The sequence below is a fragment of the Hydra vulgaris genome, chromosome 12 (genome assembly GCF_038396675.1).
Source record: "Hydra vulgaris chromosome 12, alternate assembly HydraT2T_AEP".
Taxonomy (NCBI): Eukaryota; Metazoa; Cnidaria; class Hydrozoa; order Anthoathecata; family Hydridae; genus Hydra; species Hydra vulgaris.
The window spans coordinates 81343795-81363423 of NC_088931.1; the positions used below are offsets into that span (position 1 = coordinate 81343795).

At 29.3% G+C, this 19629-nt stretch overlaps 1 protein-coding gene across 1 annotated transcript; it reads left to right on the forward strand.

Moving 5' to 3' along the window:
* Positions 1-8733: 8733 nt before the first annotated feature.
* On the forward strand, positions 8734-9398 carry LOC136088397 (uncharacterized). The gene is made up of 2 exons (XM_065812104.1): positions 8734-8743; positions 8857-9398. The coding sequence occupies exons 1-2, from the start codon at positions 8734-8736 to the stop codon at positions 9396-9398; spliced, it is 552 nt and encodes a 183-aa protein (XP_065668176.1).
* The last annotated feature ends 10231 nt before the right edge of the window (positions 9399-19629 follow it).

A 19629-nucleotide genomic window follows, 5' to 3' on the forward strand; every position in this document is an offset into this window, starting at 1 on the left:
AAACCAATTTATTTTGACAAGCCTTTTTTTTTTGCATTAATTTTTTTCGTTCTTTTACAATTCAAGTTTGTATCAAAAACTTGTATACATTCAAAAATAAACGAGTTATAAATATATGTTTATAAAAGTTAATTATTAAAAAACTTTATAAAATAACAGTGTTATAGTTAAAAAAAAAAAAAAACGCCGGAAACTCGCAAAAGACCAGAAGGTCTTATCATCAAGAACCGCTGTGAATCATTCACCTTTTTACAATATTAAGTTTTTCACAATGATGTTAAAAACAAACGTTAAAAAAGTTAAAAAATGAGCGTAATATAAAATAAACAGTATTAAGAACAAAAAAACTCTAAAAGTTGTAATTAAAATAAAAATACAAAAAGCAATGTAAAAAAAATCACTGAGCAAATTCAACTTTTTAAACTCTTCAACGGTTTTAACGATTTGGAAACAATCAAAAAATTAGTATTCAACAAACTTAAACGAGAGGTCACAGCTTTAAATATGTCAAAGAAATCACTAAGCAAACTTGTCGTGAAAAATTTTTATTTAATAGATCAGCCAATTTATATTTTTATTTTATTTTATTTAAAGCGAGTTGGTTAAAGCACAATCAGTTAACAGTTTTAAAGTTTATTTACTTGGTTGCTGGATGAGCAGCAATCAAGTAAATCAGCTGTCATACTGTGGTAATACCACACTCACTGGCTCACACCAGCAATTACTAATACTAATACTGAATCATTAATAAGACTTATATACTCTAAAATATTCTTTTTGACTAATTTTTGAAAGCAATTTTTATTTTGTACATGTGTTAGAATATTATCTTTTGCTGAGATTTTATTCCAAATATGAGAAGCACGATATGCAGCTTTAAATTGTTCCTGCATAGTTACGAATAAAGGTTCAATTAAGGTGCCTGTTGTGTGCAATGTATATTTAAAGTTAAGTTTTATTTCATCGTGATCATGAAAAATTGAAGTACATTGTTGAAATTTACTTTTGTACATGAGATATAAAACTTTAAATATGTTTAGCATATATTGTATTATTATTCATACTTTCAAAAAGTGGTTGTGCATGTTCGTTTTTATTTTTAAAATTCATTATTCTTAAAGCATGTTTCTGTTTCTTATAGAGTGTTTCTAGTTTGCCTTTAGAAGTACTACTCCATGCATATTTTCATAATTTAAGTAACTTAGTATAAAACTGAAATATATTTGTTTTAAATGTTTATTTAGTAAATCCCTTGATTGGTATAGAAATCTAATACTTTTTGATATTTTGTTGCCAATATAGGTAATATGTTTATTCCAGGAAATATTTTCGTCGATGAGAACACCAAGAAATTGTGTTACTTTTTTGCGACTAATTTATGTGTTTTTAATCATTAGTTTTGGAAAAGAAATAGGAATTCTTTCTGTTTTTTTGAAGGATGAAATAAAGAAAACTTTGTTTTCTTAGAATTAATAGAAAGTTTGTTTGCTTTGAACCACGTTGAATAATTTTCTAACTCATTATTCATTTGAACGAATGGTTGAGGTATATCTTTTCCCGACATAAAACAATTGCCGTAATCAGCAAACATAATTGTTGATAAACTTGACGCACTCAAGAGATCATTCACATATATAAAGAAAAAAAGAGGCTTAAAAAAAGATTGACTTAGATAGCCTGCTATCCACCTGCTAGATATGTCTCTTATACCATACACCTTAAGTTTTTTTACAAGTATTTTGTGATCCACTGTATTAAACGCTTTGTAGGGGTCGATTTATTTACCTAATGTAGATATCCGCTTGCAAAAAGAATTTTTTATTTTATTAATTAAGTATAGTATTGCTTGTTGCGTTGGAATATTTTTTTTTGAAATCCAAACTGTTTTGAATAAAATAAATTATTATATTTAAAAAAGGTATATAATCTATTGAACATAATTAGTTCAAAAATCTTAGAAAAAAATGAAAAGTATTGATATTGATCTGTAATTACCAATATAGGTTAATATAGGTTTTATTACCTGATTTAAATATAGGTTTAACTGCTGCTTTGAGTGTTTTAGAAAAAACACCCTTTTTCAACAAATATTTTCAAATTTCAAATAAAAGCAACTTCAATTCATTATAACAGTTAATTACAATGTTGCCATTTACGTCATCAAGTCCTGGAGGTTTGTTTTGTTTGAAGCTGCTTAAAACTGTTTCAAATTCTTTAAAAGTTAAATCTTTATTTTTAAGTTCATCTTAATATAATTGCTAGAGTCATCGTTTAACGTTTAACGTTCAACGTCGTTTCGCTTTCGTTTTTAAAGAAGTTTTAATTAGTTACTAGGCTTTTCTAAATTTGAAAGAGCGCGTTCTCAAGTGCACGTGGTCATAAGAAAAAGATCTATCAAGCAAGTTAAAACTTTTTACCTTTAGGAATTTAATTATTATTTTTTAGTTTAGAAATATTACATAAAGAATTATATTAAATAAATAATTATCGTTAAGATCATATTCTAATTGAAGTAAGTATAGAAAATAGTTTAGCAATTTATAGAGTAAAAGCGGGTCAAACCAATCATACTATTTTTTCGATCACTGATCGAAAAATTTAAATAAAACCGGAACTGATAGGAATATTTAAAAAATAAAAACACCAGAAGAAAGAGAATCATCTCCTCTATTCAAATGTGTCAAAATAAAATCCAAGTCATTTTTCAGTCATTTTATCTTTATAAAAGTTTAAAAGAGAGTCATAAAGATTTGCTTTTTTCTTTTATTTGCTATCGTAATAATTCGGGAACAATAATCCGTTTAAAAATAATTTTACCTCTTTCTTGTAGAAAATTTAATTTTAATACCGATTACATAATTTTTTTTAGTTTTATAGTTAAAAGTTAGACAAAAAAGTAAGAAAAATTAATATTAAATTTTTTCTGGTAAAACTGATCATTCACATATTTACTTTACATTCCTTTATTAAGTAGTATGTGAATTTTTAAATTAGGTACCTAGGTGAATTAAATTATTGAATTATTCTCATGTGTTAGTTCCTGGTTCTTCCTATATAAAGTTATTTTACAAAAATTACTCAATGATATTTATTAACTATTCACTTTCAAGATGACAACAAGTCAAAAGTCGTACAATGAAGAAGATATAGAAGTTAAATGCGTTAAATGATATAGAAGTTAAATGCGTTAAATAATATAAAAGAAAAAAATACTTCAATGAGAAAAGCTGCATTCAAATATGGCATTCCATTCTCAACTCTAATAGGTCGCAAGAACAACGACAATGCTAGCTTCAAGGGATCAGGATCAACAACCGTACTCTCACAGCAAACAGAGTCAATTATGGTGCATGCGTTTAAGTTCCTATGTGATTGGGGTTATGGTTTAACACGAAATGATGTCATGGACTTTGTATGCGGTTACCTTCTTCGTACAAATCAATCAGGCCTAGTTAAAAAAGGCAGGCCTGGCAAAGACTGATTCTATGCATTTATAAACCAATGGTCTGAAGAAATTTCCACAAGAAAAACTCACACTTTAGCATCTGCCAGAGCCGCTTCTTGTACGCAAAAAGTAATTGATAATTATTTTGAAGTTGTCACTAAACAATATCAATCGAAGGACTCAGCGAAAAAGTGGTCTAAGCCACAATTACTTCATTTTTATTAAACTGTAAAAGACTTTAAGGATATTTTAAAAAATAACAGGAAAAAGTATCATTATCAGAAAAATAGTATTTATAATAAAGACTAGTATATCTACTAAAAAATTAGGACACTATATTACTGTGTTCTGCAATAACAAAAATGTTAGGCAACTTTGCCTCTTCAAAATTTTTAAAATATTGTTAATAGAGTTGGTTAGGCTAAATGGATGTTTTGTTTATGACTTGTTAATGATTCTTTTATAAATGTAGCATGCATTAATTTATGTCTTCGTCACCAGAATCATCTGTTAGACCCAAATCAGTTGCCTCCTCGTCACCTTTAAGAGCAAGATAATAGGGATGATGGGCAGGTGGTATGAATTGTATTAGCTCAAAAAGATCACTTAGCTTTTCTCTTGTGAGTTTTCTACCATTGGGGTACAAGGGCTCAAGTTCAAGATTGATAGTGGTAGATGGCCGTCCACGATTTCGCTTTGTTACGTCCAGCAACACGAATGTGTCACTTTCTAAATGTGTTTGCTTCATTTGAAATGAGTGTGGTGATCCTTTTTCCAATTTTATCCAGCATGTCTTTAGCCATGAAACTTTTTCGCCATTTGTTAATTTTTTTCTATTAGTTATCCCACTCTCCAATGATTTTGTACTGAGAAATTCATGGGTCTCCATTTTTCTTACAACAAATATTGGGGCCCTCTTCTTTGCATTTTTAATAAGGTCTATCCAATGATCTGGAACAAAAATTTGGTCCTTCATTTTTTTGGCTTTTTCAATCACAGCAAAGTCTCAGTTTCAGGAGGAAAAACTATACCCTGGTACAAAAAATTTCTGTTTAATGGTTTTCAGAAATGGAGATTTGTGCAAAATATATTGTAACATAAGACACATTTTTATATTACGATTTTGTCCACCGCAACTATCGTTATACAATATTAAATGGGTCACAGTTTCTGGTATGTGTCGAAAAACATGCTCGAGGGTACACGAACCTATCTCTTGAGTATCTCGGGATGCTTGTTCCTCACTCCATACATACATAAAACTTGTCTTTAAGTTTTCATCGTGGATTCCAAGATTGTAAGTCCACATTTACCTTTTATAATAGGCTATTCCTGTACTAAGCACTGGTGTCGGTAGAGTTTTTTGTAAGTCGAAAACTAATACCCTCTTGTTTGGATTTGTATGTGCATCTAGTGTATCTTCTTTTATTTTTTATTTTACCTTTTCAGCCATCTCTTGATGAATAATAAGGTTCCTCCTAACAGTGTTCTTTTCTTTACCTTCTGAAAGACACCTAATTTTATTGTTAAATTGATGACATTTTTGACATGTATCTGATTGCGGATGGTGAAAATGTAAATTGAAATTTGTATTGAATATGCGTCGAAATACAAAAATTGTTAGTGGGGTGCAATCATTTTCATTGCAATTGCAAACATATTTCTCGTACATCGGTGAGATTTGTAAAGTTGGAGGCAAATAATTTCTGTGCTGGTTGTTTTTTATGAGTAGGGTTTCTCATTTCCCGTAAATTTAGCATCCCGGGATTCCCGATTTGTAACTTATGTATCCCGGGACTTCCCGGGTTTTTCCGGCATAATTTTTAATATAATAACAAGTGGTTTGATTTGTCACTTAATCGAAAACGAATTTATCCCATAATTAGACCCGAGGCAGAAAAAGCTCTTTCTGATTCAATTGATGTCGGCTTGATGGTCATTAATATGGAGTATATTCTTTCTGAACTTTCGCTACGCTTTCCAGTTGCCTCAAAAAGTTTGATTTCTTTTGTGAGGTTTTTTAAATTGCTAATGTACTTGTTTGACATTACAAATAGTCGTATCCAATTTTTGTTCGTGTCAAAATATTTTTGCCTAATAAATTTGGAGCAACAGGTTGAGGTATTGCGGGTCAGAAACCCTGCTTTTTTATCACGACTTAATTCAACTATTTCATTATTTGATAAACTAGTTCTAGCATCTTCTATGTACAACCAGGTATAAATTTTTTTTTGTTGCTTTTAATGCGTGTTTGACGGTAAGAGTAGTTTGGAGTTGACATTTGATTCTTGATTATAACTAATTGGGTTGTTTAAAAATTTTAGTAGTCCAATTAAATTGGCATTTCTGCGTTCTTTAATTCTCTGCTGAACAGATTGAAGCAGTTTATTAGCTATCACTTTTTTTTTCTCCGCCAAATCGTCTAAGATGAATATCATTACACCTTCTGCGTCAAGTAGAGTAGCATTACTTCTACCAAGTCTTTCTATTCCAACTTTTATCGGTTGCCGAGAAATTGTTGTGGCGTTCATAATTGCATATTCATCTTCGGAGATATTCAGAACTTCTTTTAAATCAATCATTGCTTTTAGTATACATGTTTTCAGTTTAAGGAATCTTTCTAGCATTGCAACAAGTTTATTCCACCTTGTTTTGACATCCAATATCAACTTCAGTACTTTATGAAACATAGATTTTACTTAGATTTGTAAAACGTCATTTTTAAGAGGTGATTTGCAGAACATTCGTACCACTTTTCGAACCATCTGAATTGTTAAGGCTATATTTACGCTATTTTGTAAATTATCAATAAACGTAACGCCTGTTAAGCTGTATGACTCATCATTACAGTCAAATACATCATCAAACTAATCGTAAACTGCGATTCAAATTCAATATATTTTGCTGAAGAGTCTGACTTTTTGTAAAGAATATCACATACTGCCAAATAAAGTCCGTGAGCATAACACAGCTGATGTTCAATTGATAAATTTAAATCTGACAGTTTATTTTCAACCAGATCAACGATTTTTTTTGAAGTGATCCAGCTTTCGGAGTCAATCCAAGGTTCCAAAATTTTGTTAATAAGTGTAAATTTACGTTTAAATAACGTCGGTTTTTCAAAGACTTATTCATCTAACGATAAAGGAAATCGCGACCCGCTAGATATTTTATTTGTTATCTCTAAAACCACAGTTTGTTTGGCTAAATCATATTGTTTTTTAATCATACTCATAACATGGGATGGATTTTTTAAGACAATGATTTTCTAATGAATTCACTTTTTGTTATGGCATTTATTGAGAAGCCATCCACCGTTGCTAGCTTTGACACAATTTCCTCGAGAGTCTGCTGCTTAACAAACAATGTGATTTTTCTTTTGCACAATTTCAATTTCCGAATCATTATCTTCATGTAGACGCTTCATATTCAAATCCAAATCTTTATGTGCGTTTTTTAAATGACGAATGAGCCCACTTATCCAAAATCCTTTGCACATTATCTTTACATTGCACTTTTTACAAACTGCAGATTCGCCAGATTTCTCTTTACAAAAATACTGCCATGCTTTCGATCCACTTACAATTGACTTGGTATAACTAAATTGAATCGTGAAACAATAAAGGGTAAAGTTACAAATATTTTTACGTTTATATGTTATCTTACGTATGACTTTATTTGTTTTTGTTTGGCGTTTTTTAAATACAAAAATTATTAAATGTTTCAATAATTCAAAACAGAAAAAGTTTAACTTTTCAATAATTTAGGAGTTTAAAAATCAAACTTACTGTTTTTGTCGCAGGAAATCTTTTTTTTTTCCCCTCATATTTTGTAATAACAAGAAAAAAGAAAACATCGCATTACAAATTACAATGTATTCCTTGGATTACATAGTTTAAGATAGTTTCAATAACATTTCTTGTTGTGCTAGGTTTTAATATACGATATGAACACATAAAACACAATTAAATGCAATAATATTTTTTAATAATAATATTTTTCTTATTTTTGTTCAAATTAGTTCAAACTGTTATCATACGTAAAGTTAAAAAAAAAATCATGTTCCAGGATATAAGAGTGATATTCCGGGAAACCCCGCTGCCACTTTTGTCCCCGGGATCCCGTTTGAGAAAACCTAGTAGTGAGATTGGTACGTTGGAAATAAGCGAATAAATCTTCGAAGATATTCTGTGTCTTCATCACTACTTTTATTTTGTGGAGCCGAATTACGTCTGCGATCTTCGATAGGTGAACCATCTGTTTTTTTCCTTGCTAAAATATTTGTTATTGTCCCATCAGGAATCTGCAATGTGCCTTTGAAGTAAGTTTTGCAAATCTTTTTAACATTTCCACATTCATCAATTAGTTTATAGGAACGACTATTTTCCCTACGGGAGTTATTTAATGCAGTATACGTCCTGTGTTTTTCTTTTAAATCAACAGAACCCATCACAAAGGCGTTTTTTAAATCCCAGTTCATGGCGTAAAAGTTAGAAAAAATTTGATTACGGCGAGCAACTGTTATTTTACTGCTGCACTCTAGATTGCAACCACAATCTTTGTTAATAAATATCTGTGGTTCAACTACTTTGCCCTATATAGATGTAATATATTCCTTCCTTATTGACCTTTTCTGTTTCAAAATATTTCTTTTGTGTAGTTCTGGATGGGCAACTCGCTTACGACTATGTCTATGACTATGGGTTTCTCCTTGTACTTCCTGGGAAAAGCTGTCGTCCTCTCCTACTTTTCCAACAAGGTTAACATTTGAATCTGCAATGAAAATGTTAGGTAAAAATTATTTTCTAGCAAGAAAAGAATTCCTAACAAAGCAAACAGTTCTCGGCCATATCAGTAGGACTAAAAAATTCCTTTTATAAGCCTATTTAGTTTTAGACAAATTGTACATACCATTAACTCCTGTTAGTATAGATATAGGTCTTGCGTTTTCTTCAACATATTGATTCCCAATACTTGAAACTGAAATAAAAAAGTGCATGTCAGTTTTGAAAAACTAGAAGAGGAAAACCTGCCTAAACAACATTGAGGCTAGAAACTATATTTTTGTATGATAAACTCAATAAAAAGTAAATCTTGATGCTGCATTAATTATATACATACCTTCGCTAACATCATCCTCTAAAGAAGTATTGTTATCAGCATCTGAATCATCACAATCACTTTTCATTAGAAACTCTTCCAAATCTGAGCAGTTCATTTTCGCCATGTTGATTGTTGGATAGGCAACTTTTCCACAATTCAAATTTTATTTTTCTGTTAAAGTAAATATGATTATAGGTAGTAACACTGTATAGATAGGTTTTGGGGTTAGGCACTTTTTCCACAACAAACTACATACTCAATTTACAGTTTGCAGTGATTATCCGGAAAATTTCAAAACTGTGGGTTAGACCACTTTTCCGCTGAGCCCCTTTTTCCGCTGAGCCGACAATTGTCTGGGATAACTTCTGGTTGTCACATTTGGAATTGCGAAGAAACGGGTTTATTTGGTGATCAAGGCAAAGCAACTGTAGAATGTCGAAAAGGTGCAAAGCGTGTTTTGAAGCTCACTGGTAACAATGAAAAAATTCATTATACAATAATCAATTGCTGTAATGCTGATGGATACTTTACAACACCATTCGTGGTATACAAAGCAAAACGAAACTTTAGAGCTGAGTGGGCTTTAGGTGGTCCGACTGGCACCAAATATTCAATTTCTAAATCTCGTTGGATGGAGCATGACACATTTATTGAATGGTTGAAGGAAATGTATATACCAGAATGTCAAGCTATTAGTGTTACTCATATTTTACATCTTGATGGGCATACGTCTTACGTCAGTTTAGCAGCTGTATTGCTATGTTGGGAAAACAATATAATTTTGATTTGTCTATCAGCCCACTCATCTCACATTCTTCAGCCACTACCAGTGGCTTCCACACTTGTTTAACATAGCAATAGACATCTCTGTCCAGTGGCACTGGACAGAGGTGTCTATTGTCATGTTAAGCAAGTGTGGAAGGCAGTTCTTACCAAATATTACAAAATGCAAAAACTTCGATAAAGAACATTTTCCTACATTGCTTAAACAGGTGTATGAGAGCGGTAAGTGTTTTACACATTTTCACGCTATTGCTGGTTTTGAATATACTGGGTTATTTCCACTTAACAAAAACAAAATCAATCAACAGGCATTAGCTATCTCCGAAACATTTAATCAACCGACGTCTTCAACGCCATTGCGAACAATAAAGTCTTTAGCATTATCTTCTGAACTAGCAACAGCAGCTTCAAGGTTCGACTAGTACAGATCCTTACATGAGAGAATGAAAATCGAAATGGAAAATGAGCTAAAGAGTTTTTTTCAAGAAAAAAATCAGTCTCGTGTAAAAAAATTGAGGCAATCTAAATTCCAAAAATTGCTGGCCAATGTATTACAGAATACGGTGTTGCAGATCATTTCACAAAAAGAGAAGAAGTTAAGCAACTCAAATTAGCTGAAAAACAATCTAAAATGCATAAAACCATCTGCAAACCCATATTGCCATTGCCAAACCCTGCAGAAAAAGAAGTAACTCAAAATGTAGAACTGATTACAACACCTTTAGCCAAAAGAAGAAAAGTTATTAAATGCAGAAAGTGTAAAAAAGAATTACATTTAGACATGATGTCAAGCGATAATCCAAAACATGGCTCTGCAGCAAAACATGTTTGCCAAAAATTTTTATAATGGGTTCAGATTTTTTTTGTTGTGAAAAATGTAAACCTTAAATCATTTATTATTTCTGTAAGTATACAAAAAATATATAGCATATTTCTGTATGCTATAAAAAAAATATGTAAAAATATATACATTTACATATATAGAATGTTAAATTTATTAAATGTTTTTTATATTGATCGGTTTTAACAGACTTTCTGCCAAAAGCCATCATTTTTTTTCTTCTCTAGTTTTTATATTTTCAAATACAATTAAAAAAAAAAATTAATAAATAATGTGCTTGTTGGTATTTTTTATCTTATTTAAAAAAATTAGTTTAAAATTTTAAAAAATAAAGTTACTTGATTTTTATTGTTCGGTGATCAGTTTGACCCGCTTTTACTCTATATAACATTTTTATTAGATATAAAGTAGAAAGGATTACTCCTTTTAATTTTTTAAATCGTTTACATTCTGTTTATCCTAGCTTTTCTTTTAGCTTAATATTTTTTTAGCAGTTTTTATTGAGCTTTTTATACTTTATTTTTTAAATAAAAAATGGGGTATGGATAAGGCCTAATTATTTTTTATACACTTTTTTTCAAAAAAAAAGTTATACTAATGCTATTTCTATAAAATTGGTTCTTACTATTTTGAAACCTCTGTGATTCTATTATCTATTTTTGTTCTTTTTTAGGAAATTTAGAAAAATAAATTAAAATTTTGAGCCAACACTGACATGTATCTGAAAGTTAAATTTTGTTATGAGGACTGCAGTTCTAATGAAAAAAATATAAAGGTAAAGAGTATTGTTTGTATATATGTTTATATTTTGTTTACTTTAGATCTTTTTAAATTTTCTCATGTCATTTTAAAAATTTTTGTTTGCACAATTCAAGTTTTATATGTTTATTGTTTGCATATATGCTTTTTTTGATAAATATATATTTATAAGCACATATTACCACATACACATGTATGTGGTAATATGTGCTTTTATTTTACTAATGTATTTTTATAATAGTTTAAAATATTTTTTATTGTTTGTGTATGCGGTAGTACGTATTATATTATTTTTTTATAAATGTGTTTAAATATGTTTATATAATGTTGAATATATATATATATTGTGTTTATTGTTGGTACATATGTTTATACTTTGTTGTTTTCAATGAAGAATGTGTAGAACAAGATTTGTCAACCTTGACAGCCAAGTGATGAACTTATAGCAGAGGTGTGACTTGGTAGTGTTTAGTGTCAAATTGAGATACTGCTTTAGGTCTAGGTGTTTTCTAGCCTTTATTATTAATTATTCTGGGAATAAATAATAATTTCTTTTAATTACATTTTGCGTAATGATGTTACTTATGTTCTGTTATATATGAATATTATGTTACTTAAATTCTGTTATATATATTTGTTATATTGTCTAATGGTGTGTTCTATTGTTGTGTGTTGTTGTTTATTTGTAATATTTTGAGTTAATAGACATTTGGCTTACCAAATTGATTATTGAATAATTTATTTTAAATGACTATTTCCAATGACGTTTTTATAAAAATTATTTGTGTGTGCTATTTAGAGTAGTAAAAAAAAGTTGTATAGAAAAGATTGCAATTGCAAAAAATCACAAAATTAAGTATATTCGGAATTATAATACCTGCCTTTCTTTTACTTTATTTACAGCTAATGTAGTTCAACCCATGAATCATGGGCCGCCATCTTTTAGAATATGTGATCAAGTTTTTCATCGTATAGGTAATCTTAGGCCAGATCAAGATGTTCCATCGACATATTGTCAACTATACATCTATGATCTACTTGCAGAAGTAAGTTTTAGAATGCGACAACATGGTAATGATCTTTGCTTAAATGATTTAATGTTTCGATTACAAAACTGTTATTAGTGAAGAGAACCTGTTTACTCCTGCATTTAAAAACATGGCTGAAGTGGAAGATAAAGAAATTCGCCAAGCAGGTAAAGAAGGTCACTCAGTCTCAGTTGTAAAAATGTCTTTACTTGAAGGGCAAGATAGACGTTGCTATAATCTCCCTTCACATAATGAACTTGCAGTTGTATTTGTTGGCTAAGATGGTGCTCCGCCTGCTTCCAGGGAAGTTGTTACTTACCCAAGAGGTCATCATCTTAAAACTATATCAAGTATGTCTGTCAACTTAGATCCTATGGTTTATTCTCTATTTTTTCCAAGAGGTAATGCTGGTTTTTAACCAATGTGCTACATTGGTTAGAAATAATGTTACATTATCTCAGTATTACAATTATAGACTTTCAGTTAGACAATTAACTTAAACAAACAGAGAAGCGAGCAATATGATGCCTTACATGAACATGTAAACAACCTTGGAAATGATCATAATATTAGACCAGAACGTGTTGTAGTTTTGCCATTAACAATGTAGGAAATCCTAGAGCTTTATTTAATTTAATTTGTTTAAATATGGTAGTTTTAATTAAAAATGTTTGTTTCAGGTTTTTTACTTTTCTGTTTTCAGATTTTTAAAAACTAAGCAACTTAACTAAACAAGTTTTGTTTTATATATTAGTGAGAGCTGAAAACTATTTTTTAGAGAGATTAGAAATAGGTGAAGTGGTTTTTAGTTACTTCAGATCACTTTATTGTTATTTTTTATTATTATTAGAATGGTTTAAAAATTTTTAGACAGTAAACTGGTCCTGATTTTGGTAAGTTTGCTATATTTTTTTATTTTATATTGGGTTTATTCTTTATTAGATATATATTTTATGTATTTAACATGGAAAACTGTCTGTAATTTGTTGACAAATAAGTTTATATACATAAATGTGCCTATATCTCAATATATTTTTCTGTGTATATTAATATTTTCGAATACATGTATATTAATATTTTCTCTTAGAAAATATTGATACAATTAATTAATTAATATAATTAATATAATTAACTGATTAATATAATTAATTAGTTAGTATAATTAATTAGTTAATATAATTAATTAGTTAATATAATTATTTAGTTAATATAATTAATTAATATAATTAATTAATTGATATAATTAATTAAATAATATAATTAATTAATTAATATAATTAATTAATATAATACTCTTGAATTCCTTTACTTTTTTTTATTATTTTAGAGTAAAATATACTGACTGATATTTGTCATCACTTGATTAGTTACTGTTTACTGTTGAAACATGGTTTTATTTTTTTAAATTTAATGATATGAAATTTACTCGATTAATCATTAATCAACAGTTGGAGAGAAGCTGGAGCTTTACATAATAAAGGTAAAAATGATTTTGTTTACTGATAACTTAATAAAACCAGTTAATAATATTTATTCCGAGTCTTTACTTTTTTTAATATGCTGCTTTGGAAACACTTTCTTTTTCTCCTTCTCTCTCTTAGATGAGAGTTAAATGAGAATTAGTACAGGGAGCATCAATAAAACTTATGTAATTACTGAGCTCTTACGTATTTCTTAATACCACAATTGATAATGACCATGTATATAAAATATTTTACGAGTTGCTTGCTATTTTATGATATAATTGTTCAAATTGTTTAACCATAATTGTTCAATATTGTAATAAATAAAATCATTTTAGTTCAAGTATTTTAGTTGATAAAATATCTTATTAATTTGTGGTGTTATTTGTGTTTTTACGTTAAGTTGTCTAGCCTTTTTATAATCTTTTCTTTTTTAATTATTTTGGAGAGACAGTAATGTCTGTAATGTGTGCTTACAAATATCTTATGTTATGCGCTATTGTTTCTGTGCTTTGTGTTGATAGGGCTGGGCTATTTTTTTAATTCTTTATATTTTCTGTTATATTATTATCCTAATTCTACTTGACTTTCTTTTTATGGTACCTGCTGTGTTGTAACAGATTTAAAAAAAATTAACTGATGTTAATGTAGTCTTTTTTTGTCGTTAACTAAAAGCAATGATTTAATTACTAATAACCCGTATTACGGGTTGCTTACTGCTAGTTTTTAATAAATTGGAGGTATTCCATGAATGATTTATTTTTATTAGAAATTTTTGCGGCTAGTTTAGGTCCTATATTTACAAAAAAGTTGTTAAATTCATTTGCTATATTGTTTTCATTGTCAATAGTTTTATTTTTAATATTTAAAATTTTTGAAAAACAAGATTATATTGATTTTTGATTTGCCAATTATTTTTTTAAAAATTTGTCAATTTTTTACTAGAAATTTATTGACACTTTTCTAATTGTTTTTTATAATAGTTTGATTTTGCAATTCGTTTAATTTTCTCAAAAAAATCCTTTGGTTTTTATATTCTTCTTTGGCCTTTGTGCATTTATGTTTTAAATATTAATTGTATAGTCGTTGTTTTCGCTTTGAAGGTGTTTTTAAACTTTTACTAAACCATGTTGAATTTAAGTTTTTTATTTTAATAGTTTTTGTTTCCTTTGGAAAGTGTTTTTCATTCAAGTTTAAAAGTGTGGAATTTGCATTATTTACGGATTTTAATGGAGACCATTTTCTAATTGATTTTGAAAAAAAAAAGTTGAATTTTATCTGAGTTTAAATTCACCAGCAACTGAGAGTTGCATGCTATATCAGAAGTGAAATATCGCTTTCAAGCTTAAATACCCCCTCCAATCAATCCGAGAGTGTTGGCTTCTTATCAAGACAAGAAAAACTAGTAGTATTATCTGCGAACAATGTTAATGTATATTAAAAAGAGTATAGGGTTAAAAATAGAACCTTGAGGAACCCCTAAAGTTACAGGACAAGAAGAAGAGTGCTGTCCATCGAGGGCAAATTTTATGCTACAATTGGTAAGGAAGGATTCAGTAATCTTAAAGATGTTACCTGATACACCATAAGAAAAAAAACTTAAGGAGAAGACCTGCATGTCAAATTATATTAAAGGCTTTAGAAACGTTGAGAGTGATAGCTATAACCTCTCCAAATCTATCTAATGTACGATAAAACCTATCGGTTTTTACCGTAAAAAATCAGCAGTAGAACAAGAAGACCGAAATCTATATTGATAATCAGAAAGTTATTCAAGCTGAGAGATTAAGTAGTTGTTAATTAAAGATTCAACAACCTTGCTTATGACAGTAAGAAGACTAATGGGATGGTAGTTAGACATTTTGTCCGGACCACAAGCTCTAGAATAGTCTAATAAGGAAATCACTTTAGATACCGAAGCTGCAGTGATACGAATGTCAAGCAATGGATTAACCTGTTCGTCGGCTATATTAGGTAAAACGTGACTAGTGGAATCAACAGATGATATTGATGAGAAGTTCTTAGCAAAAATTCAGCTTTGTCTTTAGTTGAGCTAACTAAGTCTGAATCATACAAGAGAGGTGGAGTAACAGATTCGCCCTTATTATAGATACTGTTAAAGATCCTCCAGAAGTCGCAAGAATCTAATTTTTGAGATGATGCCCGAGACTTCTTGACCTGAGAACGGCGGGCTTGTTGTTAGACAAAACTTTTTTACAATGGTTTTTAGCAATAGAAAACAAGTGTCTGTTTTCTGGAGAATTTTTTTGCTGATAAATATGAAAGTAATTGTTACAATTAAAAATTGTAACAATGAGAGGAAAACCATGGAGAAGAGTGAGGCTTGACTTGGAATTGTCGAGAGAGAATAAAGGATTCCATGTCAGCCTGAATCCAAGAAGTTATGTAAGAAGCACATTTATCAGCAGGCAGACGAAAGATTTCTACCCAAAAGCCATCACAAAGAAAATCACAAAAAAATCTCAGTCAGCTTTAAGGCAGTTATAAGAGGTACAATGATAGGGGGATTCTGATAATGAAAAAGAACAAGATATTAGATTCTAGAAAGATCGAACTGTGATCAGAAGCACTAAAGGGTGAATGTGGAGAAACTAAGCACTGACTAGGATCAGAAACGAGACATAAGTCGAGTACAGAAGATGAATGATTCGGATTGCCTGAACAGCGAATTAGAAAGTTGACTATTTGTGTTAGAGATTGAGAAAATGTTAAGGTGTTAAGGCCCACAGCAAAAGTTGTGGGCCTTAACGCCTGCAGAGCCACTTATACTAGAGCAAAGCCATTCAGTATTCAGAGTCACTGACACTAGAGTCAAGTCATTTAGTATTTTATATCATTATCATAATTTAGTGCGTTTTTTAAGTCCCCTAAAACAAAAAGCTTTTTTAAACAATATTCTGTAAGTGAATTGAGGAATTATTTGTTGACGTATTTGACGGTTTATATCAACACGTTACTAAAACATTTTTAAACTCGTTATTAATTATTTCAATTGAAACAAATTCACCACTGTACTCGATACGCACAGGCCGTTTTTCATTCTGAACAGCAAGCTATTTTTGACGTAAATAACAACACCACCTCCTTTTTTTTTGAGACTTTCTTTGTAAGTGAATTGCGTATATTCATCATATTCGTCACAAGTCTTGCGTCTCTTCTTTGTCTGGGGTGGACGGAAATCTATGTTAAATTATTCCTTGCCTATGATTATGAATGCTAAATCTAATTGATTCAACTCATAGGTTTTTGCTTATATCTCAATGGTAGTTACTATTTAACTTTTTCTGTTATATTCTAATGAGGGTGTTATCCTCTAATGAAGGTACTATTCTCAAACTCAGTTTAATAAGTTTTAGAGCTGTACCCTCAAGAGAATGATTCCATCAAATGCTGTAAAATATTAGAGTATTAATTGCAAATAAAAGATGTTCCGTTAGTGTTTGTAGTGTGGATTGTCGAAACCACATTAGAAGCCCTTTGTTACAACTTAGTATTTATTAGCAGAATTGAAGTAATCGCAAAATTGTGTGTTACACTATCTATAATTGAGTCAAGTTCTTTACTTATTAATAACATGTTTAAAATCTTAAAAAAAAAACAATTACTACCACAAAATCGTTTAAATCCTTTACGAATATAAAAATAATAATATATCCTTGTAACCCCTTAGATTTGAGGGGTTACCAATTTTTAACGGTAAAGAACGTTGATATATTTTAGAATGCTAAGAAATTTTTGTTTTAAGTTTATAGATAAATAAAAGTTTGCTTAAGAATAATAAAAAATATTTAATCAACCTGCTGCTCTCACGTTTAGAGCGGTTGTGACCAAAAAAATTTTTAAAGTCCAAGAAGAAACCCCAAGTTTTTTTAAGCGCAAGAAGAAGTCCCAGAAGACCATTAGGTCTTCTAGGAGCGCTTAAAAAAATTTTTTTTTATTATGGGGCACCTAACACAAAAAGACCACCGACCTTTGACAAGGTCATTCAAACGAGTACCTTCAAAAAGTGAATTAGGGTACGTTAGTAAAGTTAAATAGAATAATATTATTCAAAAAAAAAATAATTTGCAGCAGTGGAAAAATACCAGTGATGTTATGAGTTGGTTTTCTAAAATTAGCTATAAAAATGAATGCACAAGCTTAAATACTTTTGCAATTTGGTATTAATAATTTTTACCCCTCAATTACAGCAGAAAGTTTAGATAAAACAATAGAATTCGGAAAAATCCACAATGAAGTTAAAGACGACACTATTCGTCTAATAAAACATTGCAGAAAAAATTTAGACTATTTTATTAACGAGACGTCGAAGAAAAAAACCACGCTTGAATGCTTTGATGAACAACGGGAAGTTCCAACGGAGCAAAAATTTGCGAATTTGTAGGCTTATATATTTTAAATTCCCCAGCTAAAATAGTTCATTTTAATCAATTAGGCTTATATCGCGATGATGGTTTAATAATTTTGCAAAAAAAAATCAGGGCCTCATCTTGACAAAATCAAAAAAAATATTTAAAAAATATTAAAAAACATCCGCTTCCAATTTTTTTATTTTTTTTTTAGTTTATATCGCCTTTCATTATAAATACAATTTTCATATACATACATATGCATTCAAATAAATAGCTGGAGTAAGAAGAAGACATAATGTCTTATAATCGAGTACCATTTTTATAAAATCGTAATTTACAAATATTTTATTGTAAAGACGTAAATATATATACTAGAAGATTATATATCGTATTGTTTTAAATAAGTTTTAATGTATAAAGTAGCAAATAGTAATTACTCAACTGCTTACAGTTTCGCCCCTTTATATTCGGCGCCCTGGGCCATCGCCCAACCAGGCCCTACCCTAACGCCGCCACTGTCATTAATGGTAATAAAGGTAATATCATTAATCATAATAAAATAAATGGAGAAAGGTAATATCATTAATAAACTTTGTTTCATTAATAGACGATACTTAGTTGAGTATGAGCTCAATTTCAAACTATATTTTGGAACAACAAAACCGTTTTTCGAGAATCTTGTATTGTATTTATGACAGATTTCACTAAAATAGGATTCAAATATTTTTGGAGACAACCCCAACTTAGTTCTATACATAAAGACCAAAATTTGATGTAAATTGATGATAAAATTTTATAAATATTTGTTGCTCCAAGTAAACACAGAAGAGGTTTGCAAGGTTATTCTTACTTAGCACCTAAGTAGCACTTGATTCTAAGGGTTTTAGGTTGAATTTCAAAAGACATGAGGTTTTTCTTCAGATTCTATTAATATGTATACGAGTTGGAATATGTTAAAAATAAAATCAAAAGCGTTCCTTCTTAGTCCAAAATTGACATTTCCGAAATCCAGATAATAGTGCTTAAAAAACAATATCATTTGTATTATTTTATCTCTCATTAAAAAAATCATTGAAACCCTCATGACCATCCATTATCTTTGTCTTCAAAATGTGGTTAATTTAATATATAATAATATCTTTAATGATTTGATGACTTTACGGCTTACGTGCAACTAGAATAGTATTTTTGGGTCCATTATATACATTACAGGTTCAAAGCAAAATAAAATTAAATCAGAAACTTTTCTTTTTTTAATTAAACAATAAGATCATATATATTATATAAGTAAGTTAAAAAATTTGAATTTAATTAATTTAAATTCTCATAGAGCTATAGGTGGAAGCAACTTTTTTAAGCTTCAATCCATGGTTTTTGTTAGTCTCTGCAACAGCATAGCGCTTCAATGTTTCTTTTAAATTTTTATGTACAGCCTCGGATGTTTACTCTGAAAAAAATCCAAGAGCTTTCTGACTCCTATTGAGAAAATCTACAAGGTGGTATTTAATAATATGGAACTTCCAACTAAGTGACAATGTTTTGTCGAACACATCTTTACAATAGTATTCTAAATATTCAGCAGATTCAATAAACTACGAGATATCTTTACTGTATGAAGGTTTTAGCATCATGCTAAAACAACTTTTTGCAACTGAAAAATTTTAAGTATATGATTAGAGTATATATATATATATATATATATATATATATATATATATATATATATGTATATATATATATATATATATATATATATATATATATATATATATATATATATATATATATATATATATATATATATATATATACATATATATATATATATATATAT